Source organism: Leuciscus leuciscus, assembly GCF_965113295.1.
Source record: "Leuciscus leuciscus genome assembly, chromosome: 22".
Classification (NCBI taxonomy): domain Eukaryota; kingdom Metazoa; phylum Chordata; class Actinopteri; order Cypriniformes; family Leuciscidae; genus Leuciscus; species Leuciscus leuciscus.
In genome coordinates, this window is record NC_138746.1 from 1,257,708 (window position 1) to 1,269,948 (window position 12,241).

Consider the following 12,241-nt stretch of genomic DNA (forward strand, 5'->3'; position numbering starts at 1 on the left):
GTGTGTGTGTGTGTGTGTGTGTGTGTGTGTGTGTGTGTACAGGTGTGTGTGTGTGTGTGTGTGTGTGTGTGTGTGTGTGTGTGTGTGTGTGAGAGCGTGTTTACAGGTGTGTGTGTGTGTGTGTGTGTGTGTGTGTGTGTGTGTGTGTGTGTGTGTGTGTGTGAGAGAGCGTGTTTACAGGTGTATGTGTGTTTGTGTGAGTGTGTGTGTGTGTGTGTGTGTGTGTGTGTGTGTGTGTGTGTGTGTGTGTGTGTGTGTGTGTGTGTGTGTGTGTGTGAGAGTGAGTGTGTGTGTGTGTGTGTGTGTGTGTGTGTGTGAGAGTGAGTGTGTTTACAGGTGTGTGTGTGCTGTAAGTGTTGATCATGGCCTTCAGGATGAGCTCCAGTGGTTCTCTGAGCTGTGTGTTTACAGGTGTGTGTGTGTGTGTGTGTGTGTGTGTGTGTGTGTGTGTGTGTGAGAGAGAGAGCGCGTGTTTACAGGTGTGTGTGTGCTGTAAGTGTTGATCATGGCCTTCAGGATGAGCTCCAGTGGTTCTCTGAGCTGTGTGTTTACAGGTGTGTGTGTGTGTGTGTGTGTGTGTGTGTGTGTGTGTGTGTGTGTGTGTGTGTGTGAGAGAGAGCGTGTTTACAGGTGTGTGTGTGCTGTAAGTGTTGATCATGGCCTTCAGGATGAGCTCCAGTGGTTCTCTGAGCTGTGTGTTTACAGGTGTGTGTGTGTGTGTGTGAGGGTGTTTACAGGTGTGTGTGTGCTGTAAGTGTTGATCATGGCCTTCAGGATGAGCTCCAGTGGTTCTCTGAGCTGTCGTCGGGCCGCTCTCGAGTCCAGGAGAGGAACACAGGCGTTCCAGTAGTGACCCGCTGCCGTCACACACACACACCAGCTGCCCGCCTGCGCTGCAAAACTACACACACACACACATATCAGAGGAAGAGGGGGCAGTCAAACAGTCAGTAGCCACGTGTCCATTACAGATTAGCGCAAAACTTTTGCGATATTTTTTAAATATCGCTAAAAAACTATTGCGAAATGACGGCGTTTCCATTAACTGATGTTATGCGATAAGTCATTCCAAAAATGATGGCAAGGTTGGATGTTGGTAGGTTTAGGTATATCACAGCCGCCGTACTAGACATTAAAGCAACAGCCTCTGGTGGAACGGCATTCTGGCGTTCTGTTGCGCATGCGCGACTTTAACCGCTACTCGACGCTCTGTAACGTCTCCTACAGGAGAACAGCTGATGTGCTGTAGTCGTTACTACATGACAGATTAAGAAAGTTAATGTTATGTTTTATGATATGTGGCGTTATCACTTTCTTTTTTGTATTTTGTATATTATAGGGGATATATTATAAGGGGATTTACAGTCAAAGACCCAGAACCAGAAATGATTAATTAAGACAAGAGTCAGAATTATAATAAATTAAAGAAAAGTTTTACTGAAGATATTTTGCAGTGTCATGGACTGAAACGGTCTGTATGGACTGCCTGCCTGTGTCTGACCCTGCCTGTGTCTGACCCTGCCTGTGTCTGACCCTGCCTGTGTCTGACCCTGCCTGTGTCTGACCCTGCCTGTGTCTGACCCTGCCTGTGTTTGACCCTGCCTGTGTTTGAACCTGCCTGTGTTTGACCCTGCCTGTGTCTGACCCTGCCTGTGTTTGACCCTGCCTGTGTTTGACCCTGCCTGTGTCTGACCCTGCCTGTGTTTGACCCTGCCTGTGTCTGACCCTGCCTGTGTCTGACCCTGCTGACCCTGCCTGTGTTTGACCCTGCCTGTGTTTGACCCTGCCTGTGTTTGACCCTGCCTGTGTTTGACCCTGCCTGTGTCTGACCCTGCCTGTGTCTGACCCTGCCTGTGTCTGACCCTGCCTGTGTTTGACCCTGCCTGTGTCTGACCCTGCCTGTGTCTGACCCTGCCTGTGTCTGACCCTGCCTGTGTCTGACCCTGCCTGTGTCTGACCCTGCCTGTGTCTGACCCTGCCTGTGTTTGACCCTGCCTGTGTCTGACCCTGCCTGTGTTTGACCCTGCCTGTGTCTGACCCTGCCTGTGTCTGACCCTGCCTGTGTTTGACCCTGCCTGTGTCTGACCCTGCCTGTGTCTGACCCTGCCTGTGTTTGACCCTGCCTGTGTTTGAACCTGCCTGTGTCTGACCCTGCTGACCCTGCCTGTGTTTGACCCTGCCTGTGTTTGACCCTGCCTGTGTCTGACCCTGCCTGTGTCTGACCCTGCCTGTGTCTGACCCTGCCTGTGTCTGACCCTGGCTGTGTTTGACCCTGCCTGTGTTTGACCCTGCCTGTGTCTGACCCTGCCTGTGTTTGACCCTGCCTGTGTCTGACCCTGCCTGTGTTTGACCCTGCCTGTGTCTGACCCTGCCTGTGTTTGACCCTGCCTGTGTCTGACCCTGCCTGTGTCTGACCCTGCCTGTGTCTGACCCTGCCTGTGTTTGACCCTGCCTGTGTTTGACCCTGCCTGTGTTTGACCCTGCCTGTGTCTGACCCTGCCTGTGTTTGACCCTGCCTGTGTCTGACCCTGCCTGTTTTTGACCCTGCCTGTGTCTGACCCTGCCTGTGTTTGACCCTGCCTGTGTCTGACCCTGCCTGTGTTTGATCCTGCCTGTGTCTGACCCTGCCTGTGTTTGACCCTGCCTGTGTCTGACCCTGCCTGTGTTTGACCCTGCCTGTGTCTGACCCTGCTGACCCTGCCTGTGTCTGACCCTGCCTGTGTCTGACCCTGCCTGTGTCTGACCCTGCCTGTGTTTGACCCTGCCTGTGTTTGACCCTGCCTGTGTCTGACCCTGCCTGTGTCTGACCCTGCCTGTGTCTGACCCTGCCTGTGTTTGACCCTGCCTGTGTCTGACCCTGCCTGTGTTTGACCCTGCCTGTGTGTTTGACCCTGCCTGTGTCTGACCCTGCCTGTGTTTGACCCTGCCTGTGTCTGACCCTGCCTGTGTTTGACCCTGCCTGTGTCTGACCCTGCCTGTGTTTGACCCTGCCTGTGTTTTGGATTACATCTTTGGATTACCCTGTTCAATAAACACTGCATTTGGACACACACACAACCGTTTACTAGAGTTCTAGGCGTGTTTTCCCAGCATTAATGGCAAGGAAAGCCTCTTATACTGTGAGTTTCTGAGTGTTTCTCCCTCATTTCTGCTTCAAGATCTTGATAAACTCTGGCATTTCTTTCTTGTTTAGAATCCAGTATTCCTGTAATTGTTTTGTCTTTTATGAATTTAATAAAGAACTCTGTCTCGTCTTCTGTCCAATCACACCACTCCTTCTACGTCATGTGACTGTAAATGCGCAAAAACTCTTTCTATTGTAATTTTGCGAAATATTCGTTTTTCAAATTGCCTGAAAAACCACCTCATGTGAGCGTATTTGTTTTGTGCGATATATGGGAGTTTTTGTGCAATTGACGTGTTTCCATTGGGTGTATTTTCAATTCGCAATTTGAAGAGAGAGCGAGTTCAGTGAGTCTGAGAACTGACCTGATGCTGGACTGAAGCATTCGCAGACCCTCCATGTATCTGATCTGATGACCTCTGGCCTCATGGGTCAAACTCTGACCTCTCACACATGCAGCGCTGCTCAACATCTCCTGCACTGAACGCACACTGAACCTGAACACACACACACACACACACACACACACTTTTATGGAGACTTTCCATAGTCACAATGGTTTTTATGCTGTACAAACTCTATCATCAATGTTTGATCAAACTGTAGGCAATAATGTTGATATGCAGATGTGGTGCATTAATAAAGACACGTCCTGTACATATACTGTACGTCTAGCACTCACAGAGCATAAGTGTGTGTGTTCACCCTGTGAAGGGCACTGTGCTCCAGCTGCAGTGCATTCTGGGTACAGGTCATGAGAAGGTTGTGGTCATGTGTCTGATGAGTGTATAGAGCGAGCTGAGTCCACACACACAACTCCAGCACCGGGTCGGTCCACTGACAGCCCGTCGCCATCGACACCAGCTGAAACACGCACACGCACACGCACACGCGCACGCGCACGCGCACGCGCACGCGCACGCGCACGCGCACGCGCACGCGCACGCGCACGCGCACGCGCACGCGCACGCGCACGCGCACGCGCACACACACACACACACACACACACACACACACACACACACACACACACACACACACACACACACACACACACACACACACACACACACACACACACACACACACACACACACACACACACACACACACACACAGAGAGAGAGATTAGCTAATAGTGAACTACCATATTCAACTGAGCGTTATTACTTACTAATTTTACAAGTTTCTTGTTAGTTAGTAGTTACTAGAATGTTAATAGTGCGTTACTCATTTGTTCCTCTGTCGTTATTCATTAATGAAGGAACAGTGTTATAAAGTGTTACCAAAGAGTTTCCTGGACACTCCCCCTGCATGCCATTGGCCAGCCAAACAAATAGCCCCGCCCCCAAACTTACACCATTGGTTGAGTCATGCAGTGTCCAGATTCACCTACTCATACTAGTATTCCCTAAAAGCAAGCATCCTTTATGTGAATTAGAGGAGTAGGCAAGCTTTGGGACAACCTACCGCATCATCATAATTGCATATTTATCATATCTAATGTTTTTGCATAATGATGCATTTAGAAGTTAATGGCCAATTGTGTCTTTCTTAAAGTTCAAAATGTTATAGCAGATCAAATCAATATTTTTCATCAGGTTAGATACTGATTAACTCATTTATCTAAACCTCTCTAGATTTTGATAAATATATGCACTGTATTTCAACATCCTCAGTACGATGTAGGACGTATAGTGTGTGAATACTGTGACGCTGTGATGAGTTGATCTGTGTTGATGTACTGTACAGAGAAATCAATGTTAAAAAAATAAATAAAAAACATAGATAAATGTTTGGCTCAAAATAGAAAGGTAAATATATCTGGAAGAAATAAATCATTTATTATAATCCCCTTTGGTGCAGTTTGAGTTTTTCAGAACAATCCACCTAATGTCTGACTGACAGAACAGATTTCCTGTATTTGAGAGGTTGAGATGATGATGTTCTCACCACAGACAGGCTGGGAACGCTGAACTCCATCAGTCTGGTGTTCCTGTTACACCGAAGCATCTCCATCGCCACCAGCACACGGGACACGGCCGTCACTGCCTCGTTCTTACTCTACACACACAGAATCAAGCAGATGTGGGCTTGAGATGAGATGTGTACATTTATTTATATTTACATGAGTTTAGCTAAAGGGGATTAGAGCCAGTGGTTGTTCTGTAGGCAAACGTCAGCGACTTGACTTCGATACTAAACCTATAAAGCCATGTCATATTTGAATGCAAGACTTTTTATTAAGAATTGCGAGATATAAAGTCAGAATTGCGAGATATAAAGTCAGAATTGCAAGATATAAAGTCAGAATTGCGAGATATAAAGTCAGAATTGTGAGATATAGTCAGAATTGGCGAGATATAAAGTCAGAATTGCGTGTTATAAAGTCAGAATTGCGAGATATAAAGTCAGAATTGCGAAATATAAAGTCAGAATTGCGAGATATAAAGTCAGAATTGCGAGATATAAAGTCAGAATTGCGTGTTATAAAGTCAGAATTGCGTGATATAAAGTCAGAATTGCTTGATGTAGTCAGAATTGCGAGATATAAAGTCAGAATTGCAAGATATAAAGTCAGAATTGCAAGATATAAAGTCAGAATTGCAAGATATAAAGTCAGAATTGCGAGATATAAAGTCAGAATTGAGATATAAAGTCAGAATTGCTTGATATAGTCCGAATTGCAAGTTATAAAGTCAGAATTGCAAGATATAAAGTCAGAATTGTGTGATATAGTCAGAATTGTGAGATATAAAGTCAGAATTGTGTGATATAATGTCAGAATTGCGTGATATAAAGTCAGAATTGCGTGATATAAAGTCAGAATTGCGAGATATAAAGTCAGAATTGCGTGATATAAAGTCAGAATTGCAAGTTATAAAGTCAGAATTGCGTGATATAAAGTCAGAATTGCGAGATATAAAGTCAGAATTGCGAGATATAAAGTCAGAATTGCGTGATATAAAGTCAGAATTGCGAGTTATAAAGTCAGAATTGCGTGATATAAAGTCAGAATTGCGAGATATAAAGTCAGAATTGCGTGATATAAAGTCAGAATTGCGTGATATAAAGTCAGAATTGCGTGATATAAAGTCAGAATTGCGAGATATAAAGTCAGAATTGCGTGATATAAAGTCAGAATTGCAAGTTATAAAGTCAGAATTGCGTGATATAAAGTCAGAATTGCGAGATATAAAGTCAGAATTGCGAGATATAAAGTCAGAATTGCGTGATATAAAGTCAGAATTGCGAGTTATAAAGTCAGAATTGCGTGATATAAAGTCAGAATTGCGAGATATAAAGTCAGAATTGCGTGATATAAAGTCAGAATTGCGTGATATAAAGTCAGAATTGCGTGATATAATGTCAGAATTGCGTGATATAAAGTCAGAATTGTGAGATATAAAGTCAGAATTGTGTGATATAAAGTCAGAATTGCGAGTTATAAAGTCAGAATTGCGAGATATAAAGTCAGAATTGCGAGATATAAAGTCAGAATTGTGAGATATAAAGTCAGAATTGCGAGTTATAAAGTCAGAATTGCGTGATATAAAGTCAGAATTGCGAGATATAAAGTCAGAATTGTGTGATATAAAGTCAGAATTGCGTGATATAAAGTCAGAATTGCGAGATATAAAGTCAGAATTGCGTGATATAAAGTCAGAATTGCAAGTTATAAAGTCAGAATTGCGTGATATAAAGTCAGAATTGCGAGATATAAAGTCAGAATTGCGAGATATAAAGTCAGAATTGCGTGATATAAAGTCAGAATTGCGAGTTATAAAGTCAGAATTGCGTGATATAAAGTCAGAATTGCGTGATATAAAGTCAGAATTGCGTGATATAATGTCAGAATTGCGTGATATAAAGTCAGAATTGTGAGATATAAAGTCAGAATTGTGTGATATAAAGTCAGAATTGCGAGTTATAAAGTCAGAATTGCGAGATATAAAGTCAGAATTGCGAGATATAAAGTCAGAATTGTGAGATATAAAGTCAGAATTGCGAGTTATAAAGTCAGAATTGCGTGATATAAAGTCAGAATTGCGAGATATAAAGTCAGAATTGCGAGATATAAAGTCAGAATTGTGTGATATAAAGTCAGAATTGCGTGATATAAAGTCAGAATTGCGTGATATAAAGTCAGAATTGCGAGTTATAAAGTCAGAATTGCGTGATATAAAGTCAGAATTGCGAGATATAAAGTCAGAATTGTGTGATATAAAGTCAGAATTGCGAGATATAAAGTCAGAATTGCGAGATATAAAGTCAGAATTGAGTGATATAAAGTCAGAATTGCGTGATATAAAGTCAGAATTGCGAGTTATAAAGTCAGAATTGCGAGTTATAAAGTCAGAATTGCGAGTTATAAAGTCAGAATTGCGAGATATAAAGTCAGAATTGCGAGATATAAAGTCAGAATTGTGAGATATAAAGTCAGAATTGTGTGATATAATGTCAGAATTGTGTGATATAAAGTCAGAATTGCGAGTTATAAAGTCAGAATTTGCGTGATATAAAGTCAGAATTGCGAGATATAAAGTCAGAATTGCGTGATATAAAGTCAGAATTGCGAGTTATAAAGTCAGAATTGCGAGTTATAAAGTCAGAATTGCAAGATATAAAGTCAGAATTGCGAGATATAAAGTCAGAATTGCGTGATATAAAGTCAGAATTGCGAGTTATAAAGTCAGAATTGCGAGATATAAAGTCAGAATTGCGAGATATAAAGTCAGAATTGCGTGATATAAAGTCAGAATTGCGAGTTATAAAGTCAGAATTGCGTGATATAAAGTCAGAATTGCGAGATATAAAGTCAGAATTGCGAGATATAAAGTCAGAATTGCGAGATATAAAGTCAGAATTGCGTGATATAAAGTCAGAATTGCGAGTTATAAAGTCAGAATTGCGAGATATAAAGTCAGAATTGCGAGATATAAAGTCAGAATTGCGAGATATAAAGTCAGAATTGTGAGATATAAAGTCAGAATTGTGTGATATAATGTCAGAATTGTGTGATATAAAGTCAGAATTGCGAGTTATAAAGTCAGAATTGCGTGATATAAAGTCAGAATTGCGCGATATAAAGTCAGAATTGCGCGATATAAAGTCAGAATTGCGCGATATAAAGTCAGAATTGCGTCATATAAAGTCAGAATTGCGAGATATAAAGTCAGAATTGCGTGATATAAAGTCAGAATTGCGTGATATAAAGTCAGAATTGCGTGATATAAAGTCAGAATTGCGTGATATAAAGTCAGAATTGCGTGATATAAAGTCAGAATTGCGTGATATAAAGTCAGAATTGCGTGATATAAAGTCAGAATTGAGTGATATAAAGTCAGAATTGCGAGTTATAAAGTCAGAATTGCAAGTTATAAAGTCAGAATTGCAAGATATAAAGTCAGAATTGCGAGATATAAAGTCAGAATTGCGTGATATAAAGTCAGAATTGCGAGATATAAAGTCAGAATTGCGAGATATAAAGTCAGAATTGCGAGATATAAAGTCAGAATTGCGAGATATAAAGTCAGAATTGCGTGATATAAAGTCAGAATTGCGAGTTATAAAGTCAGAATTGCGTGATATAAAGTCAGAATTGCGAGATATAAAGTCAGAATTGCGAGATATAAAGTCGCAATTGCAAGAAAAAAGTCGAATTGTGAGATAAAAAGTCGCAATTATCTTTTTAAATGTTTTATTCTGTGGCGGAAACAAGCTTCCATAGGTTTTATAAGTCTGAATATGTTTTGCCGTACGCCACATTTGTCTTTTGGGCGCACGTACACTTTAATAATCCTACGCACAGCTTCATAAATGAGACCCCAGATGTTTCATATCTTCGCTCAGTTTGGGCCAGTGTTTGTGTGGCTCTGTGACGTCACCTCATCGCTGATGTCCAGCTTGGGTCCGATCTGCTGGTGAAGAAGCTGTTTAACCGAGACCCACGAGCTCAAGATCTGCTTCCTCACCTGGACCGGCACCGGCTCAGCGTTCCCATTGGACAGCTTCAGCGCAAACTCACACACCTACACAACACACACACAGAGTTTGGTTACATGTCATTTTTGCCAAAATAACTTGTGAGATGTATGATATTCCATCATGTAAGCAGTGAGTCAATAGTGATTACAGGGTGTTTGGTTTCATTTCTTCACTCATTTCATTCCTTATCTAATTGATGACGAGTCTATTCTCGGGCGATGGTTTAGATTTTCCCTGACAGCCCAAATGTTGCCTTGTTTAGCCTAGACGTCTGGGCTGTGTGTGAGCGGCTATTAGACGTCTTTTAAACGCAAAACTGCATGCTGGGAACCTTCACAAACTTCCTCCTCTTACACTTCACATCTCAAGTTTCCTCGAGCCGACATGCTGTTTGAAATAGATAAAAACACAAGCGAGATTAGCTTCTCATGTCAAGTGTGAAAAGAGCAGTGTTAGGAAAAGTAGTTAGTGAATAATTTCCCTATATTAAAAAGGCTTTCATGTGGAATTACCGCTGATACGTGCAGAGAGAGCCTGTAAATCTGCACTAACGACAGCAAAGGGAAATTTAATTAGAGGGAGCGTTCAGAAGAGAAGCAGCAGAACGCACGAGGTGGTTCTGAAAGATGTTTATGGGCCTCTTTTCATTAAAAGTGTTCACTTGGATCAGGAAAATACTCTCATGCTTCTCATATATATCAAGATTTATACATTTGAATTGCATTTAAAATCTCCACTCGTTTGGATTGCACATTTTGTCAGTCATAAAGAAATGAAAGCTAATTTTAACTCTAATTTAATTCACAATGGGTGCTTAGCTTGTTTTAAATTCAGCGGCTGCCTACCGAGAGTCCAATTATGGTCTGCGATTACCCACAATGCTTTGCACAGGGGCATGTTATATGTTATAAAGTCAGAATTGCATGATATAATGTCGCAATTGTGTGTTATAAAGTTAAAATTGTGAGATATAAACATTCAATTGAGAGAAATAAACTCGAAATTCTGACTTTTTTTCTCAGAACGGCATGTTTATATTCACAATTCTAACTTTAGAACAGTTTATAATCTTGATATAACGCATATTTATCAAGATTTATGTATTTGAATTGCATATAAAATCTCCATTCATTTGGATTACACATTTTGTCAGTCATAAAGAAATGAAAGCTAGTTTTAACTCGAATTTAATTCACAATGGGTGCTTAGCTTGTTTTAAACTCAGGGCCTGCCTTCAGAGAGTCTATTTATGGTCTAAGATCACCCACAATGCTTTGCACAGGGGCAGTTTCCAGTGTGTTTAGTGTTTACAGCCTCGACGGGACTAAAGCAGTCGCTCGCCTCTAAAGCTTTCTTCAGCTCCTGCATGGCAGCGGCGTCCAGCACCGGGCCGTGGGTCGCGCCGGGTTTCTCCACGTTCTTTCCTCGCACTCTCTTGGTCTTTTCGGCTGTCGGCTGAACGACTGCCTTCTCTGTGTCCTGCGGTTCCTGATCCACACGTACAGGCGTCACACACCACGGCTCCATGAGTCCCTGAGCCACAGCGTCACAGAGCATGACCACGAGAACCACCTCTCTGAAATAAAGCACAGACAAATAAATCCAGGAAATTATAGAATAAAATTATATACATAAAATTATATAATTACAGAATTTATTATATTTATTTATTATATATATTATATATATATATATATATATATATATATATATATGTATATATATATATATGTATTCTGTAATTCTGTAATTAATTACAAAATAAAATGTTATATAAAAACGATATAATTACAGAATAATAAAAAATTATATAAAAATAATGATGTAATTATAGAATAATTAATTAAAATAAATAAATAAAATACTGACAATTATATTGTAATAAAATATTAAAATAAAAAATAATTATGTAACTAGCATAATTAAATTAAATTATAAAATAAAATAATATATAAAAATAATATACAAATAATGATGTAATTATAGAATAATTAAATTAAATAATTAAATAAAATAATTAAATAAAATGATAAAATACTGATATTATTATATTTTAATAAAAAAAATGATGTAACTAGAATAATTAAATTAAATTATTAAATTAAATAATACAATAATTATATAATAACTGAATTATAAAATTAAATATATAAAAAATAATACAAATAATATACAAATAATGATGAAATTATAGAATAATTAAATTAAATGATGACAAAATAATATGAAAATAAAGATGTAATTATAGAATAATTAAATACATTTATAAAATAAAATAATATATAAAATAAGGATGAAATTATAAAATAATTAAATAAAATGATTGAATTATTGAATTATAGGACAAATAAAATGAAATAAAAGCACACCTCTCTTCAACAAGACATATGATTGAGTACTAGCGAGGAGTGATGCAACAAACACAACTAATAAAGTTATACAATAACAGAAAATAATGATAGAACATTTTAATTAAATTAAAAAAATTAAATAAAATAAAACTCAACAATCATTTATGTCTGGAACTCAAACACACACACTAAACTTGTAAAGGTTTCTGCATATCACTGTCAGCACTAGTACTAGTGAGGATTGACCTATCAAACATCACTAGTAATGTAATAACTCAAGCCCATATCTTACCCAGCATGCCCTGTCTCTCTGAGGAGGTGTATGAGACGGCTGAATGTGGGCAGGAGAAGCCGATGCCCTCTAGTGGCCAGAAGCCAGATGTTGTAGTTCCATAGATACACAGCTGCATTAGCCACCAGCCACGCCTCGTTAAGCTCCGCCCCCAGCTCCGCCCCTCGCAGGAAGTGACCCGTGGCGTACGCCGATAAACCCTTGATCCAATCACTGAGGAAAGACACAAAAAAGGCAACGACAACCAATAGGGGTTATGCGCAACATACTTCCGGGTTCTACAAAACAGATATAACTACTTCCGGTCGTCAGCTACTGAGGTAAACACAGCGTAGGAATGGCGACCTTTTATAGCCGGTGTTTACAGGAGCTACCCATTCTATCCATTTCAGATGTACATCGTATTGCCAAACGGACTTCCAGAGCCCCGAGTACTCCGTTAGATAAAGGATTTAAGTTTTATGCCTCCTCATTTATTCATGATTA

At 40.2% G+C, this 12,241-nt stretch overlaps 1 protein-coding gene across 1 annotated transcript in view; it reads right to left on the minus strand.

Annotated features, from left to right (window-relative positions):
* cfap46 (cilia and flagella associated protein 46) overlaps nucleotides 1-12,241 on the minus strand; it is a 120,051-nt gene that overhangs the window by 54,131 nt on the left and 53,679 nt on the right. The window contains exons 18-24 of the mRNA XM_082153249.1: nucleotides 11,756-11,968; nucleotides 10,454-10,688; nucleotides 9,013-9,156; nucleotides 5,078-5,188; nucleotides 3,807-3,988; nucleotides 3,490-3,621; nucleotides 736-901 (exon numbers count right to left, since the gene is read on the minus strand). Of these exons, the coding sequence (XP_082009375.1) occupies nucleotides 736-901; nucleotides 3,490-3,621; nucleotides 3,807-3,988; nucleotides 5,078-5,188; nucleotides 9,013-9,156; nucleotides 10,454-10,688; nucleotides 11,756-11,968 (1,183 nt within the window). The remainder of the gene's footprint in view (nucleotides 1-735; nucleotides 902-3,489; nucleotides 3,622-3,806; nucleotides 3,989-5,077; nucleotides 5,189-9,012; nucleotides 9,157-10,453; nucleotides 10,689-11,755; nucleotides 11,969-12,241) is intronic.